At 36.3% G+C, this 19,684-nt stretch overlaps 1 protein-coding gene across 1 annotated transcript in view; it reads left to right on the forward strand.

Moving 5' to 3' along the window:
• HMGCLL1 (3-hydroxymethyl-3-methylglutaryl-CoA lyase like 1) overlaps positions 1 to 15,899 on the forward strand; it is a 74,411-nt gene extending 58,512 nt beyond the window's left edge. Inside the window, exons 8-9 of the mRNA XM_015622482.3 lie at positions 10,730 to 10,855; positions 15,044 to 15,899. Of these exons, the coding sequence (XP_015477968.1) occupies positions 10,730 to 10,855; positions 15,044 to 15,157 (240 nt within the window). The 3' untranslated portion in view covers positions 15,158 to 15,899. The remainder of the gene's footprint in view (positions 1 to 10,729; positions 10,856 to 15,043) is intronic.
• Positions 15,900 to 19,684: the final 3,785 nt, after the last annotated feature.

A 19,684-nucleotide genomic window follows, 5' to 3' on the forward strand; every position in this document is an offset into this window, starting at 1 on the left:
GAAACTGCAGAAATTCTGTAGATAATTGTGACCAGAAGGCTGGAGTTCTGACCTCATCCAAATGAGTGTTGGGTGGATCTTTGTAGCTTGGGAGAGCAAGTGAGAATTTGCATAAGTGGAATAAATTGAAGATGACTCTTCAGCTAAGACAGAAATCAAAGCTGATGTAGTACTTAAAGTATGACAATAATTTTTTCTTTCTGTGCTGTGCAGAAGCAACACAGAAAGTCTCCTGAGTCAAATAATTTGTCATTTTTTTTTTCTTTTGAAATACTGCATTATTAATTGAAACAGCCAGGCATTCAGAAATAAAAAAAAATTTTACAATTTTTAAACACAAATGAATGGTAGTGTTATATATGCCATAATTTTGCCAGCTTGCATGCTTTCTTGTTTACTTTTTTCTTGTTTGTTTCTAGCACAAATAATATCTGCTAAGATTGCCAGAGGCAAATGATGTGATTTGCTTAAAAGAGTCCATTCAAATGCATAAACTAAACACTTCTAGAAAGAAAGATATTTTTTTTTCTGTAATCAATGTTCATAGCAGTTAAATTTTGCTTGCCCTAAGAGTTGCAACAATAGAAAATAATTTTTAACTTGATGGAGTATTTTTTCCTCTAAAGAATAAGCCAAGTAAACAAAATAAAAGTAGGTTTAGCAGGGCAATGTAACATGCATCTATAGAAAAATATAAGATGCTAAGTTGTATGTCTTTTTAAACAAAAGAAGTGTTCTGGCTTTACTGCTGGCAGATACATTGGATAGACTATTACAAATGTCTTTTTATAAAAGGGAACTTCCATCAAAACAAGAGAAAAATATTTTCAGGACATTTTACATTTTGTGGCTCCCCACCTTAATGCTACTGCTTAATTAATCAATGTATTTGAAGGAGAGTCAATATAATATGCTAAGGTACTGTAATGTGATGAACATTATAAAGTTGATCCAAATATAACGAAACGGTAGAAGGTAAGAAACTATCACACTTATAAAAAAGAGTTTCTTGCATTATAATGAAAAACTTGATGAAAATTTTATTTGAAATAAAAATTCTCTCTGCCTATGGTGGCCAAAAAATGCCTTATTTGATTGCATCTTCTTTGCCCATGTTACTGTACTTATTGTTTCTGTATAATCCCATCCTGGAATTCCACTCAAGACACTGTATTTTTGCACAAAATATAAAGTGCTACTTCCTTGAAATTATACAGAAGAATGACTAAAACATATATTCCATAGTTCTTAAAGGGAGGTTGTTCCTTGGTTCTAAATCTTTGCAGTAGATTTTCCAGCAAGACCGTAGTGGCCCCATTTGTTAAGTACATTTGTCTGAGTCTTGAATCAAATAAGGATGTGCACAGCCATTTGCAAGTTCACAGGCTATTTAGCAGGAATGAATTTTAAGAAAAAAAATGCCAATAGAAGTAATTTCTTTTTCATGTTAAAAAAAGAAAAGAAAAGGAATAATCAAATTGCAAGCAATCAGAAATACATGGTACTTTACTATACTATCTTGTTTACTGTAATATTGCCATGATTTTTGCTTAACTAATTGGGAAATTAGTCTTTAATTACTCTAGAGAATGAGGTGCACAAGAATGGATGCATTTGGCTTTGCATTTTGCTTTATGGCATTTGATGGGGTTGTATTTTTTATCTTGCAATGATTTTCAAAACACAAATACCAGTGAAGGAAAAAAAAAAAATGCAGGATAGCTGCTGTAAATATTTTGTAAAATGTCCATCTGAAGCCCCTCAACCACTGGTAATTAGAAGCCATACTGTGGAGATTGACAGGGTAAATTAGCAGTTAATGTTTACACAACAAAACATATGCCCAGTACAATATCCTACACTGATGTTACTGAAACCAGAGTCCGGAAATGTACAGTGGAAACAAGACGTGGTACTTTTCTTGTGCCAACATAAACAGCAATTACAGCACAGTGTGAGAGAAGTCATAAGAAATACTACTGCATATCAGTAGTTCAACAAAGTCAGCACTTTTGTGTAATTGCAGGGGAAAAGGGCTGAAAAACAGATCTCAGCAAGAAATGGCCCTTTATACTTTTAAACTGATCCTTGATAAAACAATGCCGGGGTCATGAGAAGGCTACTCTGCCAATTTTGCTTCACTGTGGGATCCATTGACATCTGGCTGAGCTGCGGAAGCTGGAAAACTTCTTTAATATTCTCTTGACAGTAAAGTGGACATGTGGAAAACATTCTAATCTGTTAATCTTTGGTGCTCCTGAAGAAAAAGGATGTTTGGCTTTATACTTTGTGATGATAAATATTATCTCCAGTCTAGCTGTAAATAAGTTAAAAGCATTTGAATGAGGATGCAGTTCTTATTTTCCATATATGGGAGAAGATGGATGTGCACCTGTGCAATCCAGAAGATGTAAGGAATGCCAGGAGGTTTTTTTCTAAGGTTAGTTTACCATACATCTTGGAAATACACTTTTCTTTATGCTGAGTGTGGTTTGTCAATGAATATTCGTGGACAGATTCTCTGGACCGCCGTATATCCTACATACTAAAGTAGAATAAGGTATTGTTTTACTCAAGGGATTCTGTAAATAGAATTAAGAGAGATTTGATATAGTAGTTAAGTCTGAATAAAAAGTGCAGGTTTTATTTAATAGCATTAACTGTGCAAATTATTTTTGGTTGACTCTAAATCTAATATAGGTGATAAGGTATGTGTGATATAGTGATAGTGATAATGATAGGGAATGATGGAGATACATATCTATTCAGTTTGAGTAGGATGCACAATTGTTCATTTGTGTTGTGAGATTTATCTCCAGAAATGAGAAAAGGTATCTCTCACCTTAGAAAATAACTGCTATAAAATATATTATGTATTGCAAGTACAAAGCATCTATTATGTATATTAATATAAAATGTAAAAGATAATATGGGTTATGTAAAGACCAAACTAGGATTCAAAATTCTACATATTTTTGGAGTACATTCTAAAATAATCTGAAAAATTGTAACGATGCACGAATGCTCAGGCTGAATTGAAGTCAGATGGCATTTTAAATGGTGTTATTTTTTACTTTAGATAACCTGATGTTGATATACAATAATGCTACTGTGGAGTGAAAATAGTTCTGCTCTACTTTCCCTGTGTTTTTATAAATGCTGTCATTGCTGCAGATTTATTTTAAAACAATAGATGTTTTCTGCCATCCATCTGTTTTGTCTGCTCACATTACTACAAGGTAGTGTTCATTGCCACTTAGTGCATAATGCTGCAAGTGTTCTGGCTGTAAGAAGTGAGGGAAATTACACCTCCAGGAACCATTTGGTATTTGGTCACCCAGCTTAAGCTGAAGAGTGACTCAACACAAATTTGTCTTCTAGTAACTAGAAGGGTTAGGAGTTGGCAGAAGCTAGCAAGGACAAAAAAAAAAACAAGGTTGGAAGAATTTGTAGTTTCTTTCTAAGGTGCGGATACAGTAAAAGGGATACATAAAATAGATTAAATTTATTATGTGCTCCCTTAATGTAGGAAAAAGGGGGCTTTTCAAATACTGTCCTGCTTGGGTCAGATTTGTCATTTTCATTGATAGATTCACATGTTCCACATTTGTCATGTGTACTTCAAATACTAGACCTTTCAAATCAGTGCCTTTCCCTGATTCTTCATAGTAGTCCTCTGCCCTTTTCAGTATTGTGGCTCACAGAGAAGTGCCTTGTCTGCAGCCTTCATCTCAAACATTGAATTTTACCTATTCTGTCCTTTATTCAACTCATTCTCAGCTGAAGTGCCATATTATGATAATTCAGCCATTCTATTTTAGTGTCTACTCAGCTTGTCCTCTGTGAGCCATCTGTGGAAGTAAGTGGAATTTTTTTTTTCTTTCTTCATTGGACCTTAACAGTCAGCAGCTCCTAACATTCTTCTTTAGTCACAGCTAAATTTTCCACTCCCAAAGCTACCCTCAATTACTTTACCATGGAGTTAAGTAATCGTTTATCTCCCCTGTCCATTCAAAGATCTCTTTATTTTCCAGTTTATTTTTATTCATTTACAGTGGCATGTAGAGTATGAGAAAAACCTCTTTACCTGATGACATGTAGGGCACAGGCAACCTGGCACAGCTGCTGCACCTCTGGATTAGACAATTCTATCCCTGCCTACCCCAAAGCTTCTCTTTGCCTTTTCTGTCTAGTTCCCCCTTTCCCTACAGATCCCCAGATTATTACCTTCTCTGCCCTACCTATTTCATTGCTCTTCTGACTGTGTCCAAACTTTTATCTATAGAAAAAATACCTTTTGGTTATAGATCAGATTATTTCATGACATAGTAAGCAGATAAATTATTAACCCATCACAGGTTTGCTTGAGAGCAGCAAATTCTGCTGAAGAGCATCCGGGGCAGTAGCTACTTACTTAGAGTCAGCAGCAGCATCTGGCAATGCCCTGGCTTGCCTAGGGAGGGAAGGAAGGGAGACTGGAAAGTCACTTACTGTTTTGATGGTCATTGCATCTTCATGGGTTCCAACAAGACCTTAGCGTGCCTTCTGCTCCCCCTGCAGCTTTGTGGTCCTCAGTAAGGGAGAGTTCGAGTTGAGCACAGACCCACACCAGCAGTGTTTTTAAATAAAAGAGTGCACATATTCCCTAAAAGGAGCACAATAAGCCTGCATAGGCAATAAGAATAACGATTTGTGAACAGCTGCTTCATTCATCATGCCATGGCATAGGATTTTTATTAGGATTCCATCTCAAAATCAGTCTCATGTTGAATGGAATTGATTCCCCCTAAATACCCATGAATGTTTTCTGAAGAGCCAGATCTGCAACACAGACCTCACTGCTCAGGCTTTTTGTGCAGATGATGCATTGTCAGTCAAATACAGATTTTCCAACTCAGTCTGAGAGAAATTGCTTCACAATTCTTTGTTGAGCTTAAGAAAAAATTATGGTCAGCTGCTGCTCTCATGACCCCTGGACATTTTAACTCCCAGACTGACCCATTTCCTGACAATAAGGTGGAAATAAGGTGGAAGCTTGTAACTAAGTCCAGACTGGGACCTCTTAGGATCAGTATCCCATCTGTGCCAAACTTGAGAGTGCAAAGCTACAAAAATATCTCCAAGAAACTCATGTAAAACTTATTGAATATTAACGTAAAAGAGTGTTTTTCTTCCCCAAAACTTGTTCCCGGAAGTGACCAAGCCCATTTTTCACTAAAACTTTCAAAATAATCCAGTCTGAGGCAGAGACAAGGCATGGAAAATATAAGTTCCAGCAGTTAAAGACTGACAAAGTAATAAACAACTGAAAGTGGGGCCTTATGATGGAAAGTGTTAGGGAACTTTAACTCTAGATGTCATTGCCAGCTTTGCTTATAATAAATGTGTCAGTAGCAATATGAAAAGATGTGTACAATAAGTTAAAAGAATGCAGTATTAACCTATTTTATGTGGCACGTCTGCCCACAAATTGCTTGCATCTCAATATGTTTTGGAAGAAAAGGATTTTTTTTCCCCGATGAATGTATTAATTTCAAACGATATGAACTGGGAAATTAGAGATTTTAATCTAACAGTGACACCCTGTGGTCAGTTGGGATGGTGGTAACTCTGAAAGGCAGTTTTGTGATGTGTTAACTTCTAGCAAAAGCAGAGAAAAAAAGAAGCAGGAAGGAAATGCAGATAACTTTCAGGGATTTCCACAGAGAGATGTTATCCCATTTTATTGCCTTATACATAGAAAATGATGCTTTTAATTTCTTAAATACCAAAATAATATTTATTTGCATACATTTATTTTATTGAAATACAGAAGAATGGCAAGCTTTGATTTTAGACAACTTGACAATGTAAATTAGAGAAGAGTTTTTGAACCTTTCAAAGCATTGCTGGCATAGTTATTTCTGTTTCTGTGGTTACATCTCTGTCTCTCTACAGGAGAGGGTATTTCTGCTACTGGCATACCCTGTAGTAGTGGGTAGCAGACTGATGCCAGAGGGACACAGTAATATGGCAGAACCACACCAGAGTGCTAGCTGGGTACAGACCAGGCTGCAGGATTAAATAGAATTAGTCTCTTACTGCTTTTCGTGTGGGCAGCCTTTAACCTGACATATCCTACTTCTTCCTCCCTGCCTCCTCCCTTCATTGAACAAATGCTGAACTAACTCAGCTATTCCTTGCCGTATCTAATGCACCTATCTTTAAGACATTGGGTACTGAACTTCACAGTGCTGTGGCCCCCTGACTTTGTGGTACAAATATTTTCCTGATTAACATGTACCTTGTTTCCTTGATATTATGCTTTCAAAATCTCATAGTTTAGAATAAGCCTAATTTATGAAACAACTGATTTATAGCTTCTGATTTATACCACATACTTTCCTGGAGTTACTGATGCTGACCTTGCCATTTTTAAGAGAGAAGCAAAGTTAAACTTCTGCCAGACAAACCAGGTTTAAAGATCAGTAAGGAAGGAGACTGACTGTCCCAACAAGAAGTTATGGGGAGCTAGTAAAGCAAACTGAGAAACATGAAGCATTTATTATTCACTGGAAATAATGGTTTCCTGTTAAAACTGGCTCTTTGACAAAGGTGATGAATTTAATTCCTTGCTTTCTCATTGGGGAATTAGGAAGTTAGCATGGGACAGGAGCAAAAAGTCCTCTCCCTTCTCTGGAGAGTAACCTAAAGCTAGCCAAAGCTAAGGTTTGGAAGGTGTTCAGGAACCACTGTCAGAAATTTTGTGATTATCAAAAAGTGTCAAAAAATATCGAAGTACTATAGTTGTCCTAGAAGCCAATCCATTGTTCACCCTCACACATATCCATATGTAAGCAGCTCAGTGAGTGGTCATCTAGGACATATCCTATGAAAGAGCTGCAGTACAACTTCTCATGAATGTCAGCACAATTTAGTGCCTGTCAGGAAGTGACAGTGAGACTGGACTTTTTAAATGTCAGATTGACTGAATTTTTTTGTAAGCGTGGATTGCTAAAAGGATTGAAACTCTTTGTCTCCTGTAAAAGTCTGACAAATATGTAAGATATGATGAAGGAAAAGACCTTGTTTTACATATTTTGTCAATTTTTAGGTTTTACTTTAGAGCTCCTTGTGCTTTTAATGGCTGCAAAAGCAAAACAGCTTCATAGCTGCTCGAATGTGCAGAGGAGATATTTATTAGGTGCTATTTCAGACTCTGTGCTTGGACAGGCTAGGCTGTAATATCAACCTCCAAATTAGTTAGTAGCACTGCTGAGGGATGTTTTCCAACATCTGTTTTTAGCACTGTTAGATTGGAGCTTAGAGTATGGATTATTTAAGGAATTTTTTGAATGGGGCCACACTGAAGATGAACTGGAGTGATTCTGTGCTTGAGTCAGCAAACATATTATAACTGTCTGTACAAAATGCAAGAGCAGACATGCAGCTGACCCTGTTGCTGAAATAGAAGTACATTTCAGTAGATATCCTATCAAAAGCCTTATGAAGAGAACTTTAAAAGACGTTATCTTAAAGGAGAGGCACCTGCTCACTGCATATTAAGACCACTGGTTTGAAGAACTGTCAAATTTGGAGGTCAGTCAGGGTTGCTGTATGCATATGCCATGTTTATATCTTGTCTACCACTGGCTTAATTTTCAAATAGTAAATACATCCTGATAGATAGACAATTTTACAGACTTCATGTTTATACACTGTTTCTGGGAGGCAATGGATTAAGTGTCCTGTATTAGGGTTAAAACCATCCCCCCAAGGGGTTAAAACCATCCCCCCAAGGATGCTACCAATGTAAAGGCACTATTAGACTTTCTCCTTTTTTTATATTTAGCCAAAATAGTCAATGATTTAAAATACAGGGCAATTATCCCTGTCTATCATATGGAAATTACTGCTCCTATTGCTTAGCCAGCAAAAGGCATCAGGGTTTTATATGCTCTTGCATCTATGGTAAGATAAATTGTCTGAGCTTACTCTGGCTTCCAGTGAAGGTACTTTCAGTAACTCAGACAAGGCTGTCTAAGAATACAAGGGTGTGGTTAGACAAAGATAAGTGTTTCATGTTACCTTCAAGTCGCTGTGATATCCCTGTGATACTCACTTTCAGTGAACAATTATAAACAACGTACCCCACTGTTGTGAGATTTGCACTGCAAATTCAGAATTAAGGTGGCATCACTAGTGTATGTACAAGGATATCAAGAATTAATATGTGTATATATATTCAATGCCTTTAGAAAACATGCCCTTTTAATGCTGGAGGATATTTTTCTTGGTTTTGCTTACAGTGAGTACCCTGTGAAGGACTGGAGCAGGCTACTGATATTTTTGGCTGTTTTTTACAAAATACTATTTAGTTGATATTTTATTCCCATTTGTGCAAAAGGGCAAGAATTTATTGAGATAATTTTCTGGGATTAGAAAGTGACTGTTTATATGCTAATGAAGCTGTTTCTGAGTCTGCTGATATTCCTTGGGAATTTAACAGCCATGATGTACCTCACCACATTATTTGCCTATTGTTTATCCCCATGTAAAAGTTACTGAAAATGATAACATGAAGAAGAATGCTCTAGCAGTTACGATATAACCTTCCAGATTGGGAAAACCTCCATCAAAGACACTTAATTTTATCTTTTCATCTCTGAAACAATAATTTCTAATGGAAATCTTAAAATCAGACTAAGAGAGGAGGCATAGTAGTGGGATCATGTTGTATGAACCTGTACATCCACATACTAGATACTCTTTTCTGCAGATCTTCACCATACTCCAAATCATTCCAATAAGAAGCCTTATGTGTGTCTCTGCAGAGACACTTGTGAGCTGAAAGCTGTCACTGTGGAGCTTGGCGCAATGACTTCTAGAGTAAATGTAAGAATCCTAGCAGCTAGTGCAAAAAGAGAGAATTTCCAGTGGTCATGAATCCATATCCTCCAAGTACTGGACACAGATGTGTCATATAACACATTTTCTGACTGGTAGTTTACACAAAGAGTGTGACAAGAGACAGAAATGTGAAATATACACTTGGTGATTCACTCCAGAAGTCACAGATTACTGTACTTTAAAGTGCAGTATGTCTTTTTAGAGACTCTCATTTTGTGAGCAATATTACATAGTCTCTTGCACATCACAGTTATGCACCTCGATTCCTTTGAGGTCTTCATTACGGGCTTTGAGTAGCTACTTAGATCAAGATAATATTCTCTGTCCAAGAATAGGACCTGGGACAACACTTAATTCTTTATTATTGCTTTCCAGAGATGCTGAAAGTTCAAAGAACCCATAAGGCCTATGATAAAACTATGGAACACACTGTTAAAACCAGAAGCAAATGCAAAAAACCCAAAAATGTTAATTTATTTCAGAACTTAAAACCCAACTAGTAGGTATATTCGGGAAGAGGTCTTAGCAACTGCAACATGTGCAATGTATCGTTTCCCTTCCTTGCCAGCTACTTGTGTACATGTCTGCTAAGGAGAAGCTCAGGCTCCCAGGCCAGCCTGCAGGGACAGGTAGGTTTCTCAGGAGGGAGATCAGCAATCTGTGCAGTCAGGCCTCTAAGCCCAACTCCCTGATGTGCATATGTTTGTAACAGGCATGGTTTAACCTCTGAATCTCTCCGTACCTAAAGTCAGGGTTTTGAAAATTTATCTCTGCACAAGAGATCCTGTTCTGAAGTTCAGTCTGCCTGACCTGTCTTACAGTTTTGGTGTGTGTCTCTCTGAATTATTCCTTTGGGGAAGGGAACCCTCTAGTGTGCATAAGGCAGAGAGGAGCTAGTGTCTTTGAAGACCTAATAATTTTTCTGCCTAATTCCCTTGCCTGCTTCTGATTTTCTGTAGAGCCTGAACGCTTCCAGAGGCAAGGAAAAGACTGAAGAGCCTTCTTTGACAAGGGAGACCCAGAGTCCTGAATCCCATACCTAACATGATGTAATAGAAAAATATTGCTTTCCAGTTTCAGCTTTATTTTAATGTCAAGTCATAGAAAGAAGGAAGAGCAAAAGCTCACTACACACATATCAATAGAAGTCACTGGCTCAATTTTTTGTCTCCTCCATTATTAGTCTCCTAGGGAAGACTTTATCTCATAGAAAATGTATTATCTCCTGGGTGGAGTTGGTAACCAGTTTACTTCTTTTTATCATAAAAATATGATGAGTGGATCAGAAGAGAGAAGACATTTGAATGCAGCAGGAAGAAAATAAAAAGCAAATAATTACGAATTGACCACAGCTGAGTGTTTTTTCAAGTATTTAATTCCAGTTTAAATGAAAAAGCTTAATACAGTGCACTAAGTATTCTCTTAAAAAGATTCCAAACTCAGAACCTATATAGATCTCTGGAGAACTTCCACTGATTGTTTTTTTTTTTTCTGCATGAAAACCTTTCATACTAGATGCAGTTTATTTAAAAACACCAAGTTGAAAGATAAAGAGATAAAAGACTCAAACCTCTGTCTATAAAACAACAATCATCTTATTTGCCAAAATCACATATAATGGACCATTAGTTCTTTGTTCCATATCCTGTGTTTGAAAAGTCTTACCTTATAAAGATGTCAGGACTAAAGCTATTATTAGGAATTTTCTCCAAGGAACACATCCATTTGTGGAGAAATACATATTTTATACAAGGTAACTAATACATATGACCTGCCATTTATGAAAAATTATAAATTATACTCTGTGCTGATGCTTCATTTTTGTGTTTTTATTTTCCAGATGGGCATTGCTGTAGTGGATTCATCTGTTGCAGGACTTGGTGGTTGTCCCTATGCAAAAGGTGCTACTGGAAATGTAGCCACAGAGGATGTGATATACATGCTGAATGGTCTGGGGATCAACACAGTAAGATATTTTTATTTTCTACTTAAGATTCTAAGGAAAAAAAACTATTTTAGGAAACATACAATACATACCTCACAAAAACTTGTGCTGTACAATAAAATATTCTGAGCCCATAGTAGTTTTTGCAAACTCAGTGCGTTAATATGGCTTGACACATAACAGGAATGATGTTGTCTTCATTATCAATTTAGACTAGAAATGGTTTGTGTATTTAACATAATTTGAATAGTCCACTTCTTCCTACCTGGAGCTATGAGTAACTTAGTAGCAGCTTCTTTGTGTCATTGCTCTGCCTCAGTAACCACAAAAAAATAATTACTTTAGACATTGCTCATAAGGGCTGATCGTCTCAATAGTGGAAAGGCTGAGCAGAGCTCAGCTTCTGTCTTAGTTTTGGATTTGGCTCATAGTGTTTATTAATTTGTTGTCAATTTTTCTGACTTCAGAGTTGAAAAAATTTGTGATGTTTGGCACCTAAGCACAGGACATTGTTATTTCTCAAGTCTCCACTTAATATATTTCAAAATTGTACAGAAACTGTTACTGGCTAAGAGGCTTCACAGTCATTTTTATTACCAGCCCTGTTCTTGGAGGAGAGGGCAGAGCAGCTTTTATGCACTGAGCTGCACTTTAATGAACCTTACCAGTGAACATCCACACCTTAAGAGCACACATTTAGTATCCCTGGCTTGGTTGGCATGTTAATTATTCTGTATTCCTAGTACTCAATTACTGCCTTCTTCAATAAACGTGCTCATTGGTCTTCCTGTCGGCCCCCATTTTTCTTGATATGTGGAGTAATGAGTTCATGCTAACTCAGACATGCAGTAACTTTATGTTTAATTTACACATAGACTTGGAGAGCCAAGTTCAAAGGAGAACAAATAAAGAACTGCGAAAACTACAAAGGGAGTGGTTTCCATTTAAACTACTGCAGAAAGAAATCTAAATGCCTGATATCAGAAACAGGAAGATTTGAATTATTGAGGAGCTTATTGGAACTTATCACATGTTTGTAGGCTGCAGTTCCATGTGCTGTACATGCCAGTGGAGTTCCTTGATGTGAAAGGATTACAGAACTTGTTTCTGAGTTGCACATCCCCTGGGCAATGTTAAAGCATATTCAGTGCCTTACAGAGTTCACTGTAAGCATTTTTCTGCTCTCATTTGCTTTTTAGGAAGTTCAGGGTAGATGTCAGACACTTATTTAGAAAATGTTCAATCACAAGTGTCCAATGTACAAGTGGACTCTGTTTTGAACTGTTTGTACACACTTTGGGGTAGCTTTTCTTCATGAAGAAGATGTTTATTCTTTTGAAACAACACAATTCTTTGTAATAAGGAGGAGAAATAATGCATTTCACTTTACATTGCTGTGCACCTTAGACTTGGGCTTTTAGTATAGCTTTCCTTGGGCAAAATACTCATTGACCTTTCCAACTGACTCATAGCAAATGGAAGTAATTAAGCAAAAATAGTCTGATTATATTAAATATACAGTGTCCCAGGCTTCTTGATAAGATTGATTAATCTTTTAACAATCTGGTGGCAAAGCAAGAACCCAATTTGTCCTAAAGGTTGATATAAAATCCCATGAAGACAAATTCATAATTAAATGCTTAGTTATTTTGTTTGGTTTTGTGGTGATTTTACTCAGGTTTTGTTTAATTTTGGATTTTAGATTATGCAATAGCAAAACACAAGACTTTTCTTTTTGAATTCTGTCTGGCTCTTTAAATGTTTTACTGGATGAGAGACCTCAAATTCATTGCCACAATATATGAGATTTTTTCTTTATAATGTTGGCTGGTTTTGGTACGATTGCCAATTCTGTAAAATCATTATTGAAGAAAAATAGTAATATTAATTAATATTAATATTAGTATTTGTGTAATGGAAAAACATGAAATTGTAATTGTTAATGTCCCTTTGCAAGGAGCAGTTTCTCATGGTCATCTCAACTATACACTAAAGTTTTCAGTTAGTTGAGTGAACTCACCTTAAGTGTCAGGCAATGTTGGACATTATTTAACTATACATTATTTTAGCTGGGTTAGTCAGAGCATGGTGCTGATAGCACCAAGGTCACAGGTTTGATCTCCGTATGAGCCATTCAATTAAGAATTTGACTTAATGGTTCTTATGGGTCCCTTCCAATTCAGAGTATTCTGTGATATCTGTGAATTACTGAGTTCAGATTGACAAGATACATCAAAATAATAATTGTTGCTTTTTCTATACTGTTCTTCACAACACATAAACAATAAGTGACCTGTGAAATTAATCTTTGGCAGACTAAATGTGAAATGATTTTGAAGTCAATGAGAACTAAAGGATTTTGCCTTCTGGCAGAAGCTTTTGTGATTTAAGGCACCTATCCAAGTTTATTAGAGGCACTTTTCTTTGGACTTTTTTGGGGGGAAATTAATTCCTTGGAGTACATGAGTAATTCTGGATATATTGAGTGATTACCAAGTATGCTTAGGAAATACATTCTGGGTATCTATCTGAAGACACATTATTTTGTTGACAACCTTACAAACACTTACTCCTGTCCCATTCCTATCTCTGAGTCATGCTAATGAATGCTGGGTTTTTTTCTCTCATGGTAGTCCTCTTTCACAATATTATATTAAGGAAGACAGTATAAAAAGCAGAGATTCATGTATTCCATTTAATGAATGTGAACTGTGAAAGTATGTTTCTTACCAATACATACCACATGGTGCAGTGTTGCAGTGATGAAAACTTGACTATTGTGTAGGTATGGGGTGTTTATTTGGACAGCTTTCATAATCTAACTATCAATATGTCTATGGGGGTAAATTGCTCATTTCTTCCATGTTAGAAAGTGCAGATAGATTAAAATTTCTTAGATTATGTTATGTGTGATAGCATTTTAGAAACTAAATTTAAGTAATGACCCATAAAAGATAAACAGAATAAGCTGAAATAAACCTTGTTATAACTGTATTAAAATGAGATAGATAGATAGATAGATAGATAGATAGATAGATAGATAGATAGATAGATAGACAGATAGATAGATGTCTTTGAATTATGTGGTTTAGATGGTGCTAGCATTTTTTTCAAGTTAAAAATATTTTTTGATTACATTTCTGCTAAGTCATTTCTATTCTCATTAACATTTTAAGCCAATTCCAAGAATGAAAAAGGCAAAGTTTACCACAGAACATGGAAATAAGTGCTAGATCCAGTTAAAGGATTAAGTGTTTAAGTCAGGTTTTGGTCTGAATATTAGTGCATCAATTTGGAAGTGTGATGAAAGTGTAATTTCTGGTGCAATACACCTTGTACTCCTTAAAGAAGAGTGACATCCTTCTCCCAGTTTTGAATGACTGCTTGGTGTATTTGTCATTCAAAGTCTCCTTTTGCATCCTTTCTACAGGAACTTTACTCTGGCTTCTATAGTGCAGTCTTTGGAGGAAGCACTTAAATCACAAATATGATCTAATTTTAAAACTTCTACTATACATGAGTAATAAAGGAGACTTTTAATGAAGTGGTTTTGCCTCTTTAATCAGTGATCTGATTAAATTTTAGCAATCAAGCAGTACTGATATGTAGTTAAAAAACAGCTGCTCAAAGGGCATGTTTTTTAGTATGGGCAGATGAAGCAGTTGTGAGTTTTTGCTCAGCTGTGTTATCAAGGTAGATTGTAATTTTGAATTGAAATGGACTCCTTCAAGAAGGAGATTATAATTATTCAAGAGAATACAGGATCCCATTTCTCCTGGATTCAGTTGCTGATATAAGTGTGTCTCCTCCATTTTCCTGAGCTGCAAGTGGGGCACTTGCAAGCATGAAGTTTTATAGTGTTGAATGATAAATACGTATAGCACATATTTAGACACTATATTTTTCTTCTAACTTCCAGTTGTAATTCCAGTTCTTTATTCCAGATTCTTTTGGGATTGAAAGGTATTACTCCAGTATTTGGTCCACTTCTGATGGGACAAGGAATCACTCTCAAAGTAGTAGAACCTTTCAAACAACTAGAAGCTGTAACTATCCGTAAATCACTGTAGCTTTACTGATCTCCATTACTGACCTATAACATGAATCAGGCCCTTTGGAAAAAATTAGACCCTGGAGCAGAAAACTTGCAGTCTAAGCATTTTCAGCATGTGCATTTATTATTATTAACATTTTTAACCTCTTTTTTAGGGAGTAAATCTTTGTGCTGTGATGGAAGCTGGAAATTTCATCTGCACAGCTTTGAGCAAGAAAACAAACTCGAAGGTTGCACAAGCTTCCTTCAGTACTGGAACTATCAATTAAATGGATTTTTCTTTTTGCAGCTTGATTACATTTTCCATTTTCCTTGACCAAGGACATTTGCATCAGGAAAAGAAACAAGAAAATCATTGAATCAAAGAAGCAAAATTGTTTTGTTTTGTTTTGTTTTAATGGGAAGAGTTATTGTACTGTACTGTCTTGTCAGGAATTGTCAGACTTGTAAGTAAGAAAAAATGACTGCATTATAGAACCCTGTACCCTGTACTTGGTACTTCTAAAGATGAGAAAAGTGTATAAACATTAGGACATTTTACCATGTTTTAAATTGAATTTTTAGTTCTTTTCAGGAAAACCAGGTAGAAGCGATGAGTACATAGTTAAATTTTAATCAAGATGTCTTTCAGAACAGTACAAATATTTTCAGTAGTTTATGAGATCTCACACTGTGTGTGGCCATTCTATTATGTATTTTATTTATATGAATTCTTGCTTTTCATTTGTCAAGTCACTGTGTTATGAACATGGAGCTAAATCTGAATTCACCATAAGAATTTTTTAGCAATAGAACTTCTTTTAAATTTTGTTTAACATCTGTTAAATTATGGATGACTTTATCTTGTTCCAAGACATTGTGGTGAGTGGCACTCTGCCAGATGCTTCAAATACTCCTGCAAATTTCCTTATTTGTTACATATGTTAAATTTGTTGTAGTTGCCTTTTTTGGTCACCTTATTAAAACCTAATTATATGAAGCAAATAAAAATTGAGAAGGTTTTCAACATCATTCAGGTTCATAGTGGTGTCAAAGGGGATACATTTCATCCAAGGTTTCATCAAACAACTAGATTTTTCATTATGTAGGCTATGAATTGATATTCTCATTCAGAAGTCACAGTTTTTCAGGATAATAGTATTTTACTGGACTAGCTTACATAAAGGAGACCATTTACAATTTGTTTTTTCTGCTTTATTGATAATGATACTGTTCTTTTAAATGCCTTAAAAGAAGGCATTTAAAAGACAATATCACAAGATGCCAGTGAACTGCACTGTCATTTCTAGATCAATAATGAACAAATGGACACGTTCAAAGAGCCTAATCCTATCTATAAATGTTCAGGTGTGCCATGAAAATACCGCCATGTTTTTCAGCCTGAAACTTCAGTACTCTTACTGGTTGGTTGTGTAGGATCTGTCTGTACTTTGTGTACTTAACTGTACTTTTTCTGAACCTGTTGACATGAAAATCTAAAACCCTGGTCTGTGCTCTTCATCAGTATTCACAATTTTTCTCAAAAATATGAAATCTTGTCAAAAGGTAAGATGAAAGAAAACACATTAAAAAAGAAAAGGCTGAATTTTTTTTTTTCTGAAACTCAAGTCTGACAAGTTACAGCTGAGGCACGGTTTGCCTTTGAAATACCAAAGTGAATTTTTCTGAGATCTTTTAGCCAGTTGTGTAGTTTAGAATTGGAATAGCTTAAGAAAGTCAATCTTAGCATTCCAGGCAACACAAAACTATAAATTTGATATAATATCTCTATCCTGTTTATAACCTAAATGATAGTCAAAATTAATATAAGGTATTTTGTTTCACTCTTCTCATGATAAAAGTCAGAGGATAAACAAAGAAATGTGTTCAGATGAGGCAAGAAGTATCTTGTCTATCATTCCAAAATACTAAATCTCTCCTGCAGAGTCTAATAAGAAGACTTTCAAATACTTCTGACGGTGTGAACACCCTGATTTTCTTGACCTGCCCTGGATGCATGGTTGGATCACCACAAAAAAGCTCTTTCTTCTTTTTCCTGTGTTTCAGCTGAGGCTTTGCTATTTAGAAGCCACTATAGCTCATATATCAAAACACAAACTTAAATAAAACTAGGTCTTGAAACATTCACAAGTTTAGAAATTCACCCAGTGAAGAGGTGAGCAGTACTTAGACTGTACTCTGTCTAATAATTAGTAGTTAAGCCTAAACATGGTGCCAGAATTGACATCTTAAAGACTCCCTAATTTATGTACTATTTACCCCTGAAGGTGACTAACCCTACTGTAATACTTTCCCATTTAATAATAAATTTTCCTGTTTAGTTTTCTCTGTAGGCACAGAATTGGCTCATTTTGAGCTGAAGTATGCAGTTTTCCTGTAGGTCCTGATGAATTTTTTTCCATCCAAGACCCTAAGAGCTAGCATGTTTAATTGACATAAACAATATTGAGCTTCTCAAGGACTGAAAGTGAAGTCAGCCCTTGGAAAAAAAAGTAGTTGTGATGCAAACCTGAATGTGAGACTAAACAACTGAACTGAGACTGAGCTTGCTACCCAGCCTGGGAAGATTAAATATATACTCATGACAGGACCTGAGGGAATGGCATGAAGCTGTAACAAGAGGTTTAGTTTGGATATTAGAGAAGTGTTCCTCACCCAGAGGGTGTTTGGGTGCTGGAACAGGCTCTCCAGGGAAGTGGTCACAGCACCAAGCCTGACAGAGCTCAAGAAATGTTTGGACAGTCCTCTTGGGGACACAGTGTGACTCTTGGGCATGGTGCTGTGCAGGGCCAGGAGCTGGGCTTGATGATCCTTATGGGTCCCTTTCAACTCAGCTTATCCTGTGATTATGAACTGAAAAAGAACAGACTTTCTAGTAAACCTGGATGAATTTGTGCCACTTGGTAGAATGGAATTAAAAATTCCTATGACCAGAAAAATCCCAAGAAATAATGTCAGTGCCTCTGCAACAGATGGCAGGGTTCTTTTTCCTTGAAGGTGGTGGTGAGACCTTCAATTATCCAAGTAAGGAACTGAACAGCTGGTGTCCATTTTTATGCCTCTGTGCACAGTGCATCCTAGGCTTCTCAGCATCTGGACTGTCTGGTTTGGAATTCTAAGGCTCTTGATTTTTGCTATGCAGTGAAACAGGGTACCTATTAAATCATGTGGATGAGCAACCTAAAATGTCTCAGTTCTTTATTGGGTCTGCCTTAGAAACTACTTGGAAACTTGTGGAGAGCCTTAATTGCAGGTCTGTTATTCTGTAATGATGTGAGCATTGGAAAAGATCAGCAGTAACATCTGGAGCCCGTACTTTACCCACATGTTCAGCTTCAACCACATTGTGAGTTATCATAAGCCAGGGTGGAGGTGGTGGAGGACAGACAAATAGATTGTTTGTCAGGATTGTTACAGGAGAGAAAGAAACATAGAGCCAGAATAAAAAAGAAAGTAAGCCCCAACCCAGTGTTTATGTGCCAAAATTGCCACCTGGGATGAATTTAGGTCTGTGGGTCCAGGTGAGCAGTCCCTATAAAATCCTTGTTTATTTGTAGTGTGACTGAGAATCCTGCAACATCTTAGGTTCAGCCTACTGACATTTTTTAGGTGTGTAAAATGCTGCTGCTCTGCCTTCCTGTGCTGGCATAATTTTGACTATGCAGAACATTTGACACCTAATCTCTGGCTTCACAAAATAAGCATCTATTGCTTTTAATAGCAAAGATTAATCCAATAGCTATACCATGAGTATGCACCACTCACATAGGCAGCATTGAATTCAACATATAGTAAAACAGCTGAGACTATACCCCTTCAAAAACTTGTCAAGACATGGGATGAGGCTCTCCAGTGCTTCTGACTTCCTAAACCTTTATGCTTATATTCAGAATGACTCATCACAGTGGTGTCTTCACTTTTAGTCCCTGTCACTGTCCCAACTGAATACATCGCTGTCACTTCATCAAATAGCCTCCTGGCTATTTACATCCAGGTGTCCATGAGCAGGTGTTCTTATCTCTGTGTCATAAAAATTATAAATCAAGATATTCCATTGTTAAGGCATGACTGGTGTGCTTTCTTGGAGGAGAATTTGATCAGTTCCAGTAGTATGGCATAATCATTCTTCAGTGCCTTCCAGAACACAGCAATGACACAGATCCCATACAGTTCTAATGTCTTCCAGCAGCAGCTTGCTTTGTAGTTTAAACTTCTATGTATTAGGGAAACTTGGCTCTGGACCAGGACTTTAATGGTTCATTTTCATGTATAACCAGAGCTTATGAAATAAGAACTAAATATCCTAGTGCTGTGAATAAGTCCAGAGAGGCTTTGGCTAATTTTCCTCTCTTAATAGTGTCATTTGAGTTCATAAAATTTTTATTATTGTATTAAGAAGTCACAAAATGAAGACTTCAAGTCTGTGAGGTAAAATTCTTATGTTTCGGATCAGTGCATAATACTTATCCAAAGAGTTAGTGTGAATGTAGAAAGATCTGCCTCTTTTTTCACTGAGTTTGTTTTAAGGGGTAGAAATATTGTTTAATTACTGTGATTATCAGAAAATTGGTACTTTCTGCCACTGAATTTTTCTAAGATTTCTGACACTGTCTGAAGTTCTCTTCATTGATTGTGAAATATCTAGAAAAGTGGCTAAACAGGTATAAGAGTGGCAAAAAGTAAATGAATCCCAGTTCTTGACTTGCTGATAAATTATTTTCTTTTGTTATATTTTTGAAGATTATTTTTCTCTACAGTCCTGCTGTAATGCAGTGTTGACCTTCATTGCTGCAATA

This window comes from Parus major, chromosome 3 (assembly GCF_001522545.3).
Source record: "Parus major isolate Abel chromosome 3, Parus_major1.1, whole genome shotgun sequence".
Lineage (NCBI taxonomy): Eukaryota > Metazoa > Chordata > Aves > Passeriformes > Paridae > Parus > Parus major.